The 18,497-nt window shown below is 38.5% G+C and overlaps 3 protein-coding genes across 3 annotated transcripts in view; 1 reads left to right on the top strand and 2 right to left on the bottom strand.

Annotated features, from left to right (window-relative positions):
- Positions 1 to 4,338: 4,338 nt before the first annotated feature.
- LOC146465713 (band 4.1-like protein 1) lies at positions 4,339 to 7,098 on the bottom strand. Its single transcript, XM_085128236.1, has one exon. It carries the CDS (start codon positions 6,417 to 6,419, stop codon positions 5,427 to 5,429), a length of 993 nt encoding a protein of 330 aa, XP_084984362.1. The 5' UTR covers positions 6,420 to 7,098; the 3' UTR covers positions 4,339 to 5,426.
- Positions 7,099 to 8,378: 1,280 nt separating this feature from the next.
- Positions 8,379 to 12,973, top strand: LOC146465712 (band 4.1-like protein 1). The gene has a single exon (XM_085128225.1). It carries the CDS (start codon positions 8,578 to 8,580, stop codon positions 9,814 to 9,816), a length of 1,239 nt encoding a protein of 412 aa, XP_084984351.1. The 5' UTR covers positions 8,379 to 8,577; the 3' UTR covers positions 9,817 to 12,973.
- Positions 12,974 to 14,043: 1,070 nt separating this feature from the next.
- LOC146465711 (serine/threonine-protein phosphatase CPPED1-like) overlaps positions 14,044 to 18,497 on the bottom strand; it is a 9,004-nt gene continuing 4,550 nt past the window's right edge. The window contains exon 2 of the mRNA XM_085128240.1: positions 14,044 to 17,827. Within this exon, the coding sequence (XP_084984366.1) occupies positions 17,382 to 17,827 (446 nt within the window). The 3' untranslated portion in view covers positions 14,044 to 17,381. The remainder of the gene's footprint in view (positions 17,828 to 18,497) is intronic.

The following is an 18,497-nucleotide window of genomic DNA, read 5'->3' as shown; positions in this document are numbered from 1 at the left end:
GCTACACCTCAAACGCACAAGCGTTGCACCAACCTCGTTCCCAGGGCATTCCCCTTGTAAATTGGGCCGCGCGGGCCCTGTTTACGAAGGAAGAGCCTTGGGAACGAGGTGGCGTTTTACAAATCACGCGTTTCTTGGAATGCCTCAGCTCCTAGCGGCGAAGCATAACTACAAAACCAATGTGGTCAATCTGTTCCTGTTTTGTCTTGTTTGTGATGCGGTCCAAGATAGCCCTTCAACCTGCAGCTCTGCCAACGAGCACTTCTCCAAGTGGACTGCACAGCCCTTCTTCCTATGGCCCTGCGGATTCCATTCAAGGAATTCAGTTTTATATTGTTTTATGGCCGGCAATGTTCCCCTCCGGCCTCCTCGAAAATGTGTACCTCAGCCACGTCTATACCCTACGCTTTAACTCTCTGAGTCTGACAGGATCTTGTTCTGACTGTCGCCAGAGTCTTCGTCCGCGGCTTTCCGGCCGTTTCATGATTACCAAGAATATTGTGCTCCTGATGAAGTTGTTCACAAATCTTGGAACTAGCAGGACTTTAGTAATCTCTGTTCGAAGTAGTACAGTCTTGACTTTATTACTTGAAAAGATCACCAGCTTTTTCCTCCATGGTAGAGAGGGGGCTCTCAACATGGCGAACCTCCGTCTTGCTTTATTCATGCGAGCTTTGATAGGGAGCTTTAGCAACGACAACGGCGACGGCAGCGAAAACGTCACTATCAAAATGAATTCGCGTTTTTTCAAACGTCGTAGGGATTATTCCAACTCGCTTTAAATGTCAAATGTAGGTGAAATTTCTTGGAGTTGAATTTTTGGACACCGCACCCAAGTTTAGAAAGAGAAAGAAAAATTCGTCGTCGTGTGTTTACTTCCTCCATAAAACGGCCCATCAGGAAATTTCACGTCCGAGTCGTGCAATGACGGCTAAGAAGTGGGCTAAAAAGTGTAATACACATACATGGTTGTTGTTTTGGTTATTAAGCCTATTGCTTTTTTGACATGCTTGTTGCCGTCGCCGTCCCTGATATCTTTATCTGCCTCACCACTACTACTGGTAACACTTTCCCACTAAGACCTTTCTTCCAGTCAGTTTTGCGCGGTAATGACGTTCAGCTTTGTTTCTCAGTGTTAACTCTTAGCCCTACCAACTCCCCAGCAACCTTTAGGTCTTCCATCTTATGACCCTGTAACCTGTGCGATATCAGCAGCTAAGTCGTCAAAATGAACATATTTTCCGTATCTTCCAAATTATTCGCAACATGCTACTGAATTCACCCCATTGCTCACGCTCCTCTCCCCTCCCCCGCGAATCAAAGCCTTCCTAGTTACCCAACCAATATCAACAAGGAACAAAAGGGGAGAGAGAGCAGGCCAGCTGTGTTTCACAGCTCCTGTCTCGCATCCCGAATGGCCTACCGGCTTTAGAGAAGATTGTGTGCATGGAATATGCGTTGCAAAGCCTTCATAGAAATTACAATAAGATTAACTATCTACAAGAGAGGATGAAGGTTCATCCTCTCTTGCTATCTGTTATACAAAAAAAATAGACTCTTTTCAAAGTAAAAGTTTCAAAGTTGTTTTTACTAAATTTGGTCCTTATTCGGATACTTTAATCATTAAACGGTATTTCATTGCTGATAATTACTCTCGAATATTGCGGTTTGAATAACAATAACTTTAGTGTGTAGTTATTCCATTTACTTGTGTTTAATTACGTGTAACTGTGAAAGTCACCAACAAGAGACACTTTGCCTTCTTAGCTGGACTTCTTGGAACTGTTCAGATTATATGCTTAAAAAGTGACACAGTTGAAACCGTGTTAGTCATATCTTTCAACGCAATAGTTGTTGTAGATATAATTTTAGTTATCCTGATCAAAAGTTGTTTTCTCCTGGTACCAATTCAATGTGAAGCAAAAGTTTGTTTTGAAGTCTTGTTTTGAAGTGTTTTGAAGTGTTTCCTCGGAAACCGTACCAATGAATAGTTACGCCCAAATTGGTTTTTAAAAAAGTAACAATAGGTTGTTTATGCCTTGTCAACACACATTTTCTAAGTTTTTACCTTTAGTTATCTTGCTTCCAGAACATGACTGGAAATAACTTGCTTATTTTTTTTGGTAGTTTTCGGTGTAGTTCCGCCGTGTTTCGGGTTGAATTTGTACCAGTTAACTTTTACCCTTAATGACTTTTAATCCTTAAGTAATTACTACGGAAATACCTATTGTACCAGATCTGTTGTACCAACAAGTACTGTACTTTTAATTAAAGCTATACGACTGGTTGTAAGCGCGTGGCAAGTTAATTTATGGAAAAAGGCGGAACCAAGATTCGGACAAGAAGGTTGTGTTCTATTTTAAGTTTTCTTTGTAAAGTGTTGTTATGTAATTTCATTTAATGGTTGATTTCTCTTGTATTTAGCCAAGAATGTTCATTTGTAAAAAGATGAAAATGTTCCTTGTAATTTTTATATTGATTTCTTTGTTTTGTTTTGTCCACGTCGTTTGGCGATGACATTGAAAATTGAAGAAGATCGAAGAAGAAAGTCATTTCGGTCACTGAAAGTTACTCGAAGGAAAATATGTAAATTGCTTTAGTGCGCAAGCGTACTTTCGCTTAAGAACTACTGCGCAAGGCACTACGTTAGCCTAAATTTATGATTGATGAGATTTTGACAGCTGATTGACAGTTCCCGCAAAATCCCGCTTGGACGATATAAAAGCGATGAGATTAATCTGTTCTTGGCCTTTACATCTTGATCTTGTCAGAAGAAGTTCATTAGTGTGATCAATAAATAATATCAAGGACTTGAAGACGTTGTTGTACTTATTGAAGCTTGATAACACGTAGAAATAATAGTACAACATATCTACCTATAATATCTATCAGGTCCGACTTTGGAGCGAGAATTTGATTCACAGGGCGAACTTAATTCAATAAAGGCCGATTTCGAAATATGCGCTGATCGCTTTGAACCCGTAAAAAAGACAAGACGGAAACAATCTGCTTGATCGTGAATCCTTCTAGCTCGGACCAAGCACTCCGTGATGTAACCTCATCAAATAACTCCTTCACGTTTATTTCAAAGACAAGAATGATGTTCTCCCTTTGAAATACTTGAATTACATGACCTAACTTTTGCTTTTAGGATATAAGGCGAAGCCATCGATACTCCATCTTCCGAAGAAGCGAGATCTAGAAAGGCGGCCACATCTAACACTTTGTATGTTATGAAGGCTAGATGACTCGTTTTCATGGCACGGTGCGGTTAGAAACGAGGCTCACTAAAATCACCGTATATAATGATCATGACATTAATATAAAAAGCGCCCAATACAATGAAAATAAGCACCGATATGACAATAAAGAAAACACCGCATTTGAAGAAATGAGTACCAAACATACTTAATAAAAAGAAAAAGAAAGCAACAAATATCGGAATAAGTACCAAATATAATGAAAAGAGCAACCCAAAAATGGAAATAAGTCGTCGTAAGGCAGTTGGTCTTTGCATTACCATGTTGTTTCCTAGACAACAAACTTTCCTCCGCACTGTCTCTCTTCACCCAGGTGCTGTCAGTACAAATGGCAACAAGGTTGAGTTCTGGCTTTCCAAAGATTTGGTTTGACAAAACGTTCAGCGTTCGACCCAGCTGTCAGTCTCAAGGTCGCAGCAAAGTCAAACTGTCTGAATCAACCTGCCACGCCAATGGCACACTTACGTAATTGTTCTACCGCGTGCGGCATATATAAGGTACGACTCCCGAACCGTGCCCGAATGGCGCCATTTTGAACGAGGTTTATACAAGAACTTAATCATTGCACAGTATTCGTTACACTTACTCTTCATTAGCTCTTTACGAGCTGCAATTTAAAACTTTAATGGGTTTTGAAAAATTCGCCCTTGAGCGGTTGGAAATAGGTACACCAATTAGATCAATTTCACTTTTTAAAATCTATCTTCGCTTCAAAAATTACAAAGTTCCTTTGAAAATTTTAAATGAAATATCTTATTTGTTCAGAACAGAGGCCTTTACCAGCTTTTGGATGTAATAAAAGCCGGGCAAGGCGTCAGCTCGGCTACTCATTTTTAACAAATGTTTTGCTTTACAGTGTATCAACAGACTGATGTTGACAAGGCAATTTGGTCATCGTAAAGAGAATCGAGTGCTTACGTTTCGTAATAGCGAATCCAAATTCGCTCTGACAAATGCCTAACATGTACACTCGAAAGGTCAGCTCTCAAATGTCTTTACGGTACCCAAATTACCTTATCAACTGGTTTTGAAAGAAGCAGATTAAAGTTACAGAAAATTTGAATTCATCAGCGCTCTCTTTTCACTTTCTAACTATTGACTTGTAATTTTATTGCTTCACACCTTTATTATAAATTCAAATCTGCTGTAACTGTACTCGAAACTAACGATGATCGTAGTACGATCGAAACATATTTTATTTTTAAATCAAATGTGATGTCCTTTTTCATAAACCCTTATCAACTCTGATAAGGCTAAACATTCGTTTCCTTTCCCCACCAAGGCACTCCTGAATTGATCCCCTTACCAATCATTTTGTAAGACAGCCTTAGCTTGCCGCGCAATGGGACTTTTGCACAACTCGTCAAAACTTGTCAGCTAGTTCTCGAATTCATGTCGAAACTAAAAGTCAGGCTAAACAATCAATTGCCGGGTATCAAAAAAATAATAATAGCAAAAATAGAAATAATATATAATAAAACTGTGAGTTCCCAGAAAAGGCAATCGATCTGAGCTTCTGGGCTGCCACACTGCAACTGGTCGTTTTAAACCTAAGAAACATACTGTATATCGATCCATGCTCTGGATATAATGCCCGGGTCAATTCGAGCTTCTTTTCAGTTCTTTTCAGCCTGACTTTTAGTTTCAACAAGAATTCGAGCACTGACAAGTGGGGAACTTTGAACTGGATTTCCTATTTGGAAGTTAAGAAGTTTTTTAAGGACAGGATTTCGCTTTCGTGAGCGAATGACTCACTCAAAAGAGGCTTAAAAAGAGTTTTGAAGCTGTTAGTAATATGTTTCTGTCTACAAGGCATAAACAGTGGTTGGTTGAAGCTGCGAATGTGCTCTCGAGGAGAGGCATTCGTGTACTTTAGGGTAGGGTATTTCAAAAGCTTTCTGGCCCCGAGAGACGGGGTTTCAGTAAAAAGTTCAAATACCCTTGGGGGTTGCCGTCGAAGCTTCGAATTGACCAGCGCATAATTCAAACTAGCTGAATTTCTCTTTGTCAAAAATAATAGTTCAAAGTTCTTTGTTAGTTACACGTAGGTATGTTTTTTGTGGGTAAAGCAATTGCCTTTCATTTCATACTTGCTCCTCTTCTGAAGGAAAGCTTCATTTTAAATGAACTCGGACCGCGAAGGGAACGCGTCCTGTTCTTGACAACTTATTTCGCTTCCGAGGAAAGACTTCTTATTACTATGGCTCGTTCAGGGTTGTCTTCAAAGAAAAACTTCTGGTGATTCTCTGCGTCTACCAGCAAGCGCTGCGCTGTCTTGAAACCATACAAGCCTTTGTTGAAGCGAAAAACCCGAGATGTCATGTTATCCTCCTCCGCTGCTCCACTGGCTTCCGTAAGGTACATGCAAAACTTTGCGTTCTCACAGAACATTGAGATGATGTCGCGCCACTGCAATTTATGACACACTTCTCCGGCTTCAGGGAATGTGCTCTTCAGCTGACAGATTCGTATCCCATGAAATGAAACGCAAAATACGACTTCATTCCCGCTGGATTGATCAGTTCCGCCGTAGTGCATCCATGCGCCATAGTTCGGTAATTCTCTACAGACTTCCAAGGCAGCAGACACGGCCTCCTCTCGGGTCATCCCGCGATGCGATTTGTGCAAATCCCGTACCATGACCTCGTAATGCTCTTCGCTGATTTCCTCGTCGGAATTAATGCCCGTGGGTGGGCAGTAAAATAATCCGAGAAGATCCTCTAAATACCCCTTCTTGTGCCGCTTGGCGATGAAATCTCCGAGCGTGGCTTGCACGTAAAAGCCGTCGATTTCAGCATGCTTGTTGATGGGGAGAGAAAACTTGCCTCTATTTATAAGCGCTTTAAGCTGTAGCAGAATCTGCCTTTGCATGTTGTGCTCCAATTTAAGGGGTTCCTGCGGAAATACTTTCACTGCGAACTGGAACATCAGCGGCGTGGATTTTCGAGAGGGACGGATTTCCTTGTCCAGGTTCACCCAGTTAACATCTCCATCCTCGCGATCCATGCACTGGAGACCGAAGTACTGTTTGTTGTTAGCTGGCACTTGAACTCGCTCACAAACTCTGTCGAACAACTCCCTCGCTAGTACAGACGTTTGGCCAAATGTTGTAATGAATTGCGAGTTATCGAGGAGAACCACTTGGCACTCTAAAGGCATCTTGACTGTCTTGAAACTGCAGTGAAACTGGACAAGAAATAAATATTCCTGGACTGTTGTCCTCTTGTGACCTCTGTGAGTTGTTTTCTCGGCGAGGTAAACTGATATTTTCTTTGTGCTAGAAACTCGAAAAGAGTCTTACTCGTTGATTGCTCAAGCTTTATTTCCTTATGAAAATCAAATATTTGTACACTGTAAATAAACAATTGGTTGTTGGTGGATCGGTCAATCAACTATTACATCACATGATTTCCGGTACGGGCTTAAGCGCGTGACTAACTAATTACATAACGCAAAAAGCATGACCAGCGAGTGTAATTCACCCGTCCATTCCAAACGGTGATTTGTAAAATCTGATCAGATGTGATCAAACTGGACTGTCGAGTTCTCTTTGACATACACGCTATGCTAGCAGTAGCAGTGTGCCCTGTCCAGCTTATTGTCATGTCATTGCATGCAGATACTGTGGTCTACTGTGTATATTGTCCCATGGGCATGACCCGTTTGGCCTGCTTTGCATGCAAGCAGACATCTAAGGGAATAGCCCTAATGCTCACGTGAAAGTTGGGATGAGATCGAAAATGGGAAGTTCCCATTGTTCTCTCCTTTTCACAGTCTCCTATTCTGTGCCAACCCTACAGAAAAACTTGATCACCGCACGGACTAATGACCTTTAATTTCTGAGGGTAATTTACGCTACGCATGAGTCTCTACCGATGGTTACAGACAAACCATTGTTTAGATTCTAAAATTTCAGCCGATTCAAAGGTCTTCAAATGTTGAGTATTAAACGTTCTCGAGATTCTGTGATCGAGTGTGATTTGTAGTATCCGCCATACTATAAAAAAAATTGCCTGGTCCGTGGTCGACAGTCACTTGCGGCCAGCATGAAAGCTTGAATCAGAATTATACACATTTTAGTTGTTGGTCCTGCTCAACTTTAATAATTATTGTAGAGGCGCAGGTACGAATATGTAGTTTACAACAAAATACACGCTTTCTTGATATAATTTCAGGGATATTTTATTTTGATTATCCAGCAGTTCTAAAGATATTTTCGCACGAAACTGGTCCGCAAATGGAATATTACTATAACTGAAGGGGGCCGAGGTATTTGGTGAAGATAAAAGGCAGATTTGTCTGGAGAGGTCAATCGCAAATCCTCGCCATTTTAATTCCAATTTAGTGACAAAACTGAAAGAATCCACAATGTCCCCTTGTCCTTTAAGCCCTAGGCAGTCCCTCGCAGCCGTTTTTAGTGTCGTCACGCAAGGCTGAGGAGGAGCGTTGCGTGACGACACTAAAAACGGCTTCGAGGGAGACTATGTAAGCCCTAAAACGCATTTCTTACGGCCAGGCTCCGGTTTCGTTACTCCCCTCCCATTCAGAAATTAGGAAGGCCTGATACTCAGGTTATTTCCGGAGTTGCGGCATCTCTATAGACCTCTCTATAAAATCTGACTGAGTGTTTTAAACGTGACACTCACTGATCAAACTAAGCAAGTTAATGGGATCAGTAATGTTTATAGTGTCACTGGTTTCGCTGTCAGGACTGATTTCTTCGACTGTTTCGGGAATGTAGCAAAGAAGTGCTTGGCGAGGATCTAAGCTTTTCTTTCCACCCCCGCTCAGGCTATAATTGATTTCCTCACTAATCCTCGTAAGCTCCTGTTATCTCTCAGAGCAGGAGCGCATTAGTGAATTACTGGGCCTGGTTCAGTGACATTTTTGTGATTTATTTACCCAGATATTTTTGGCGATTTCTAATTAATTCCAGCGATTCCAGTGTTTTTCTTTGGAGTTTTTTTTTTTTGAAGAAGTTTCGTCGCTTTTTCCTTATTAGGAAATAGCTTTGACAACTCCCCTACTCCACACCGTCATAGCGCCACGCGGACATTTCGCGCGGGAAAGCTTTTGTTGCGATAACCAATCAAAGCAAAGGATCAGATCCAAAACATAGGAGAGCCCGAAGGCTGAGCCGAGTTTAAAATCATTGTGGCTTGTCGGCTTGATTCTAGTTTCGTTTTACAACGTGCTCTTTTCAGAAAAGATATTCAGAGATTCACACTTCGAGAGACAGTTAATTCTGCGGACGATAGTCTTGCGAAAGTATTTGCGAAGTGGTTTTAGAGGAGTTTCCAGTTGGACGATCGACGAGATGGCTTCTTCGACCGTTAAATCGCAGAAATCGGTTAGATTTTCTTCGAGGAAATCAATTGGCAAGCTTGAGTGTCAAGTTGTTCTTCTAGACAATTCCCTCTTCGTGGAAAGATTTGAGAGGAAATCTACCAAAGGACAGGAGCTTTTCGACAGTGTGTGCCACAAGCTCGCTTTGCCGCCAAATGGGAAGAACTACTTCGGTTTGCAGTTTGTAGATGGAGTTGACGGCAAACTAACTTGGCTGGATTTGGAGAGAGGCATACGACCCCAGCGTAAAAAACCGTACACTTTTCAGTTTGCGGCGAAGTTCTATCCAGCCGATGCTAGGGCTGTGCCAAAAGAAGTTCAAGATCTACTGGTTTTACAAATCAAAGATTCACTCATTCGGGGTAAATTTGTCACCTCAGTCAATGAACATGCAATCCTGGATGGATTTTTCGCTCAAGCTGTTCTGGGTGATTTTAAACCCAAGACACACACACGAGGCTATCTAGAGGATTTATTAGGGTGTTTTTTTGCTCCCCCTAACGGAATAAACTCTGATATTGAAGTGAGCGAAGAGAAATACGAAGGGATGGTTTACACTTTTCATCGTTCGCACAGAGGAATGAGCGAAAGCGAAGCAAAGAGAGCTTTTATGGAGATCGCAGAAGCTCTCCCGTTCTACGGCATGTCATTGCATTATGGAGCCACTGACAAAAACGGTAATGCAGTTCTACTAGCCATTAGCAGCAGTGGAGTTCTCGTTTACGATATTGACAGTTTCGGGGTCATTGGCAATGTTGTTGAGAACTTCCCGTGGCACGAGATCATCACAATGGTTTACCAAAACAGGAAATTTTATGTCGTTGTCTACTCTGAAGAAAGGAAAGATGGAGGAAGTTTCTCCTACCGATTTCACGGGCATTTCGGCCACAAATCTGCAGAGAGGATCCTCAGCGATGCTTTAGAGCACCAAGCATTTCACTACAAACCTGAGAAGAAGTTATTCCGTCGAAGCAAATCGTTCGGGGAGGTGGATTCGCATTTGAGCACCGTCGGGCAGTTCAAGAGAAACGACAGAAAGTACGCGACAACAACAGCAAAGATTCGCAGTCGTGGTGGGTCCTTCAAGAGATTCACCGATTCTATCAGAAGTAAGATGCCACGAAGGCAGAGAAGCACAAAGTCGTCTGATTCATCAATCGAGGATGGCCCTAAAAACACAATCAACATCAGCACTATCACTTATCTGTGAAAATATTGTTTGTTTACAAGGTGTGCCACTGGACATATTTGCACTTGCTGTCTGTTGTCCGGCAAAAGCTGGGTAATTCATGTAGTAAAGGATCCTGAAAACCCATTTTAAGGTGAATATGTACTGTACATAAAAATAATTATGATAAATTAATATAAATATTATAAAGTTAAATGTTAACGTTTATTTATTGATGACGAACGTCTTTAAAAATTTAGTGTTGCTAATTCCTCTTGACATTTAAGGTCTGGAAATATTGGTTTGAATCTCATAAAACTTGGAGCCTTATATATCCCAGCCCATAAATTGTTTTGTTTGCTAATTTTGGTCGACTGAACGACTCTTTTCACAAAGTAACTAAAAACAGCAACAACAACAACAACAACAAAAGTTTTGGATTCGTTGCCTGCTCTACTTTCTCGAGCGTTTGGACTATGTTTTACATGTTTTGCATACATCTTATAGTGACTGACGTCTGAATCAACCCTCATAATAAAGGCTTTGAATATCTGTTTTGAGTGACAGTACTCACTGGCAATCCAGGGATGATAATAATCAAGCCTCCCTCCCTTCTTTGTTGAACTTGTCAGTATTTTCCTCACCGTTTTTTCAACTAACTGCCACTTTCATGAGAGGGAAGATGGGGGGGGGGGGGGGGGGTTGAAAGGAGAACATTTTATGGGGATGGACCAATTAACAAAAGGAACCTTGGAGATCCTGAAACTTGGGAATAAGATGTAATGTCTTGCTTGAACAGCACTCAACTTTTTACGTTTACATAGCGGCTCATAGATCGCTTCTTATTCTATTTACGTACATAAAGCCAGCTAAATTCACATCTGTACGCACGTAAAATTTACGCGACAGTGGAAATCCACCTTAAATTGCAATTTGCCACTGGCAACTTGGTGCTAACTTTCATTTATAAGTGTAGAGATTTCTGTCTTGTTAATTCATGAGAGAAATGAGAAATTCATAGTTTATTAGACTGGCTGTTTCAAGATATCAAGAGTAGTCATAAACAAACAGCATTCATCATTCCACAGCTTACAGTGCATTTGAGTTTATTAATGTAAATGTTGCAATGAGACTTCTTAGAAGCTGGCTTCACAAGGGATGTCGCTGGTTGTAAACTACAGAAAGTCTTGTATGCCTTTCGTCTTTTGCAGTTATTTGCAAAGTTAGAGTTCAGTAAAGCTATACATCTTTGCTGTAGTTCCTGGCTGTAAAAGCTGGCTCATGAAAGCCCTGAATTCATACATGTGTCATTTGAACCAAGCCTTGTCGTAATCATTGAGGCCCTGATAAATTTGGAATGACTTTTTCACCCTGAAAATGCATCAATTTTTTTTTCATCCATGCTGTCATCTTTGTATCATATTTACTGTCCAAACTCATGCAGATAATGCTCTAGATATAGGGTCCGAACTTGCGCTTTCCTGGTCGCCAATGCAACTAAAAATTTTGCACTGGTGACCAGAATTTCACAACTGGTGGCCAGCGGGCGATTAACTATTTCATGCCACGGTCATTATACAAACAATAACTTTGATTTTCAGCCAAATCGATTAAAATAAAATTCAAAGCTGCCCGCCAATCGGTCACTTACTTTTTACCTTTCCCCTGATTTTGAAGTATAAAACTGATTTTCCTGTTGTTATAAATCTACCACAATGTTTCACGGCTACGATCAGCGTGTTTGTATTTAATCTTATTCGTTAGCGGAAAAATCACCATTGCGGCCCCAAACGTGTTCTTTTCGTTTTGATTCTTAAAAGAAAAATTGGCAACCAAAAAGTTTGGTTTGTATTTCGCTGCGAAGGAAGAATGTTATTGCAACCACATTTTTCCATATGGCGACTGAAAAAAAAACTCAAAAAAAGTTAATTTCGGATCCTGAGATACATGGTGAACTGATGTGTACATTCCTGAAACCATTGTGATGTCAGTGTTTTCAGGAAACTGTTAATTTACCATCCACACTAATCCACCAGCACCTACAACTGTATCTGGCATTTTCAAATTTATCCACCCTGGAGAATGTAACTACAACTACATGTATGTAACATTTACAGTGTAGTGTAGCTATTAAGTGAATGCAATTATGTTGCTGGAATGTTGACTGTGTTGCAACTGATCAGATTCCACTTTTATTTCTTCCAAAACTGATTCTTGCAGTTACAAACTCTTGTATGTCATTCATGTTACAACCAACATCCCAGGGGCTGGTTGTTCGAAAGCTGATTAACTCTAATCCCCAATTAAAAATCATCCAATGATTTAATTTCATTTTTAAAAGCTAATTTTAAGCTAAATTTAAAGAAAAGCCTACATCAAAACCGAGGAACAAAATTTGTTTAAAGAGTCCTCACTGATTAGCAATTAAACTTGAATCAAAGTTGACGTTAACCCAGGATTAGATTAATCGGGTTTTGAACAACTGGGCCCAGAAGTCTTGATATTTTTCATTGTTCACAGTGTTATAACGCACCCTAGCCTGTGTGCATATTTTTAAAATAATACTTGTTAAAAAAAATTTGCACGCATGGACATATTTATTCCATGTGAGTGACACTAGTTGCTATAATTTTTTTTCTGCACCAAAAATGGAGACAATAATATTTATGTTGGAAAATTGTTCCATTAAATATAAGGATACCACAGTGACGTTTGAAGTCACTGTCTTGTGTTACTGCCTAGAGTATATATTAACATAATATTTATTTTAAATTTTTGTAAAATGAAGAAATTATTTTCAGAGAGTTGAGAGTGAACTATAAGCCATCCACTTTGGGCTTTTTGCTCAGTTACATTAAAAATTAATTTTGGTTTAATACCAGATTTTGTGTGTAGTTTTGCAGGTTAAAGAAACTAGTGAGCTAAGAATATTATTATTTATTGCTGGAAATAACTATTACAGTGCATTTCAACTGTGGATGCCCAAAATATTCCTGGAATTTCGAGTTTTGTCAGCCAATCAGATTGAACTTGTTGTTCTCGGTCGTTTCTTGCCAATGCCAGAGCTCTGTAGTCACTAGTGACAATGTACACATATGCATGTTTCAGGAATATTTTTGCATGCACAGATTTCACATTGTAAACATTTAAGAACAAATGTTTTTTTGTTGCAAATAAAACATTTCAGTAAAGCGATAAAGTGATTTGTCTTGCAGCATTTGTTTGCACTAAACGTAGTCTCATTGCCAAATGAATATAATCTTTCTCTTCCTCGTAAAAGATTTGTACACAAGGGGAGTTTTCCATGGCTGGTATAAGGTCCACTCGGGGAACTTGTTGTTGGCATTTATTTTATATGAAGACTGGTTGCAGTGGCATTTTGATTTAGTCTAATTTATTTAATTTGTCATTTGGTTCCAGGGGTTTGTCTCTTGAACAGGACATGTTAGGTGATGATCAAAATTTGAGAGTACAAGCCCCTGTAAATTGTGCAGATTGAGTTGTAGGCAATTTTTGCATGATGTGCATAATAATTATTATTGTGAACCCATTGACATGTTTCAATATAAGTTGCTCATCGATCAACAAAATTAATGTGAATGCTGTTTCACATGTTGAATGTTTAAATGGGCCACTTAACATGTTGAAAAAGTACTGAACAGAAATAGAGCCAGCAGTTCTATTTCTGTGCGACTAGTTGATGGGCCAAAGAAACAGCAGTTTTTTTTACAGCTCCAACAGATCTGAATGCCATTCAGTATTTCATGAACAACAAAATAATATTAATTGAAGGGTTGCATGGAATAAGGGCCTAAGTGACTTTTGATGTAAGGTAAAATTCTCCTTTCATTTCACAAGCGAATACAAGGCAATTTGAAGGGAGTCTACCAATTTATCAGAAGTCACTTTGGGGTTTATTCCAGTGCGTGGAATAAGGCCCTAAGTGACTTTTGATGTAAGGTCAAATTCTCCATTTGTCTCACAAGCAAATACAAGGCAATTCGGAAGGAGAAGCTAGCAATTTATCAGAAGTCCTTTCTTGCTTTTTTCCAGTGCCTGGTATAAGGCCCTGCGTGACTTTTGATGTAAGGTCAAATTCTCCTTTCGTTTCATAAGTGAATGAAAGGCAATTTGGAAGGAGAATGTAGCAATTTATCAGAAGTGACTTGGTGCTTTTTCCCAGTGTGTCATTTGCTTTCTGAAGTTACACTCATCAGTTGTTGGTGATTTTGATTTCAATGGTACAAAAGCAAACAAAATACAATGCACTGTTGTTTAAACAATTTATTAAACCACTAAGTGATTGCAAAGACAGTTCAGCAAATATAGCATACAGCATAAATTTACATATTTATATTTATTTTTCAAAATGCCAATGTAAGACATTGCAAAAAGAAGACAGAGTGCTGCAAGCTTTCATAAATTTTGAGGAGTTAGACAGTGAAGAAATCTGGCCCTGTTTTATAAACATTACTAATTAATTAAATAAATTTACTTTAACAGGGGGGAGTCAACTGGTTCATATATGTAAAATTTCACTCATTGAAGAGCACAGGAAACTCTGGTTCTTTATAGGTAAATAAACAGCATGCTTGGACCTGTGCATATCTTCCAAGATGTGATTTGGAGACTTTTATTGAGTATACAGTTTAAACTTAATATTACCAGACAATGAATGAATGAATTAATTTCTTGTATACCGCACATATCACCTAGTCTCATGGCGGTTTTGCCGTGACTTGTGATATTTTCCTACAAAGCCATCGATACAGTAATTAGAGACAGCTGTAATTGAAAACCACTACAAGATCCAGCGACTATAAAGGAATAGGGAGTCACAAAGGTTTCAGTTTTCCTTGTTAGGAGACTGTGGTTTTCACTGCTACTGAACACTAACAGTTCTACTATTATACTAACAGTCATTCCCTGGTTCCTGTATGAAACCAAAGTCAACCAAGACAAGTTACAGGCATTCCATTTTCATCAGAGTGACAAATTATATTATTATCCTGGAACAGTTTGCCCAAAGACATTTTAGAAGTTGGTATTAAATCAATAATTATAAATAATAAATTATTTATTACTCAAGTCAAGATTTCATTCTTTCTCAAAGTTTAAGCTTAGTTAAATTCTAGAAGTTATATAATTATGTTTTATATAATTTTACTTTTAAATTTATGTACCAACTTCCAAACTTCCTTTTCAAGATGTATACTCTTTTCGTTTCTTTGTGTTGTTGATATAGTTAGTTGTATAAATAAACTTTGAATTGTATAACAATATAAATTATTATTACCACAGTGTAGTGTAAAATCAGGACGACCTACATGAACATGTAGTACTGCTACAGAACTATACCATGATTCATGCAATAATGTGATGTTTTGCAACTTACAAATTACAGTGTGACTATTATCGGGGTCACTTAAAACTGGCCAATCAGATCACAGTAGGATACGAACAGTGAATAACTAAAAAAGAAATTGTGTTTTAACTGTTTGTTTCTGTCTACTCGTGATTGGTTCAGTCAGCTTTGGTTGAAATTCATTGTTCTTGTCCTGCAATCTGATTGGCCAGTTTTGTTTAAGTGACCCCGGTAACAGTAGGCGCACTGTAATAGACACTACAGCAATACTATTAAATCAGATGGGGGATCAAACTGGTTAATGAGAATGCCTAGCCTACAGCGTTCACTTTATTCTTTGTGTAATGGATTTGTTTCTTCACAATGCCGAAAAATTCCAGAAACAATTCTATTGTCCAAGCTGTTATGATTCACCCCATAAAATCTTAAAAAAAAAAAAAAAAACATCTGGATATATTTTTATGAAATTAAACTACACAATAATTTCATAGAAATTACGGATATCATAGAAAATAGTACATCACCCAGAGCAAGTGATGCACACTGAAATAATTGCAACAGTTACATGTAATTAATTTTATAGCTCCTTTTACTTTTTATAGTAATTTCATGTTGATTCATACATTAAATTTCCAATGCCATAAACTCTGACTGGCTCTCAAACATCCCCCTACATATATCTTGTAAACTTGTTTCCTTTGGGTATAATTGAAAACTAAGGTAATACACAATGGTACAAAATGGTTTGCACACCAAAGAAGTAACATATGATACCCTAATCAATGCTTTATGAAGTTTGCAAAACTAAAACCTTCTAATGGCCTTAAAAAGCTGATATTTTTTAATATTAGATAGTCAAAGATAACTTGCTTTATGTACTCTACTGTTTAAGGATCAGCTGTACAACATGACTGTATAAACTAGAGCCCCAACAACACAAGTTTAATTAAACCGTGTTTTAACAAAATGAAAATTGGTAACAGAAAGCTGAACCATTAGCTTTGACATAGGATTCAAGTAAACTTTAACTTATGCTTTCATTTGTGCTAAATCTGTAGTCGACAAAAATCTGAATGCAGCTTTTATGAAGGAAACAATCTTAAACTGTGTTTAACTAAATAGCTTTTATAAATGTGTTAAGCCTTGGTGTGAATGGGGCATAGGTGTGGAAACTTGTTTAAAGAACTTTTAATTAATAATAATTCTATTTACAACATATGAGATTTCTCTGAATTACATGTAGGGCTGAGAAAAACAAACAAAAACAGAAAACAAATTTACACAAATATTATAAAATAATAATTTATAGTGCTCAGTGATAACCACAAAACAAATTTTTGTACACTGTTTTTTTATGTATGCATGTGAATGTAAACAAAATTCTGAAATTACAAACTCCTGTAACACAAGACTTTGATTGTCAACAAATCTTACTGCATCAGTTATCTGGCCATGTTTACCCGGAGAATGATAAATTTATGAAAAACACGACACTCACTGCTTTTATCTAGACCATTTAGAATGATAAATGAAAACATTTAAGATGTATTTTCTTTACAGGAATCCTTACTCACCAAGACCAACCAAAGACAACCCTGTTCAACTCTGATAACAGATCCCCAAAGTTGTAAATTCTTTTCACAGCTTAAGCACTAGTACACATATTAACAAGAACTGTAAATCATTTATGATGGCAGAGTAACAACCACCTCTTCATTGCTGTAACCTTCTGGGTTGTTGCTTACAAAACGTTTTATGACAGAACTTTACAGTGCATGGCTTGCATGTATATGTTATATACATGTATGTAATGAAACCTCCTTGTGATCCACCTCACATAATGGATAGTAAATCTTATGGCCAAAGGTTACCAATTTCATTTCAAAGCACTGATATTTATCATAAGCACTGGCAGACAAGCCACCCAAGGTCTTCCTTAACAAAAAACAATCACAAAAAATATCACAGTTTAGGCATATATGTACATTCTCTGCTTCACTGGAAACAAACTCTCACTGATCCTACTTCATTTGAAAGAATTGTGTGGTGTGTCTGCTAGTATTTATGGCCAATGAACTGGTACAACACATTTTCAAGACACGTAAAGGTGCTTCAAGCCATAGCTGGAAATTACCTCACTACAAACCATTGCAAAGCCGCTGTTGACAAGATGATCAGTTGTTCTCGCACAGAGACTTCTCTGGATTTCAAACCATCAGCTCATCTGAGATGCAACAGGCAATTACAGAGCTACATTAGTCGGAACACTGTCCAGTTCATGATATTCATGAATTATTTTGTCTTGCATGACAGAGACAATCCGCATCCCTGAATCTTTATCATTGTTAATTTGCTGACCAATCGCACTCGTGACAATCATTTCCAGGTCTTTGTCAAAACCACCAGCATTTCTGTGATAATGACCCGCAAACACATATTTAATTCCTGCATTCTTTATCTTTGAAAGCATTTGCAGGCGCAGATTTGTCTCAATGTTGAAGTAATCGTCATTCTCATTTGGACTGCCAAAAAACCACGGAATGTGTTGGAATACCACAACATGCTGTGCTCCGCAATTTTTAGCAAATGCAAGCTGTTCGTCTAGCCATTTATCATGCTCCTGTTTGTGCTCCATTACCTGGCTGGCATCTTTATAAAATTGACTGTTGAGTACAATAAAGAAAACACCTGTGGGATAGCAAAGTGTATGTTAGAACTCTGGACCTGGCCCCAGTTGTTCCAAGAGTGGATAATGTTATCCAGTGGATAAATCGCTATCCAGCAGATAAAATGTACTCCAACTATACATTTTATCCGCTGGATAGCATGCAATTTATCCACTGGGTAAAGTTATCCACTATTTAAACAACTAGGCCTTAAGACTAAAGACGGGTCTTTTTTGTGGGTCATATTCCACAGATCACGAGTGCAGGTCACTGTGGTACTGGTAAGTAACCAAGAGGAACATGCCTAGGCCTGAATAATATTTAGCTTTTTGGTATTGAGTTTAGGGCTACAGTGTACTAGGAGACCCTGATTAGCTTGTTTATATTCTGTTATCACAGTGACCAGTGGTTGTGACCTGTAAAATAGACCTGCCAGAAGAATATAAACAATGTACATGTACTAGTTTAGTGTACATGTTCTGTTTGGTTCCACAAAATTCCCTACCCCTATGGAAGGTGATATTTGGAAATTCTAAAGGAGAGTCAGAGTATCTCAAAAGCCAACACTTTTAAACAAAAGTATCAAACTATTATAATTTTAATTGAAATTTATAGACGGGTGGTTTACATGCAGATATTTTTATACAGTACTTTTTTAGGTAATTGTGCAAAGCTTTTAGCACTACAACTGT

This window comes from Pavona decussata, unplaced genomic scaffold (genome assembly GCF_977016875.1).
Source record: "Pavona decussata unplaced genomic scaffold, jaPavDecu1.1 SCAFFOLD_155, whole genome shotgun sequence".
NCBI classification, from domain to species: Eukaryota; Metazoa; Cnidaria; class Anthozoa; order Scleractinia; family Agariciidae; genus Pavona; species Pavona decussata.
This window is presented reverse-complemented; position numbering and strand designations above follow the sequence as displayed.

What these genes read in the sequence shown, in the direction of transcription:
- LOC146465713 (XM_085128236.1), bottom strand. Translation starts at nt 6,419, where the DNA reads ATGCCTTTAGAGTGCCAAGTGGTTCTCCTCGATAACTCGCAATTCATT.
- LOC146465712 (XM_085128225.1), top strand. Translation starts at nt 8,578, where the DNA reads ATGGCTTCTTCGACCGTTAAATCGCAGAAATCGGTTAGATTTTCTTCG.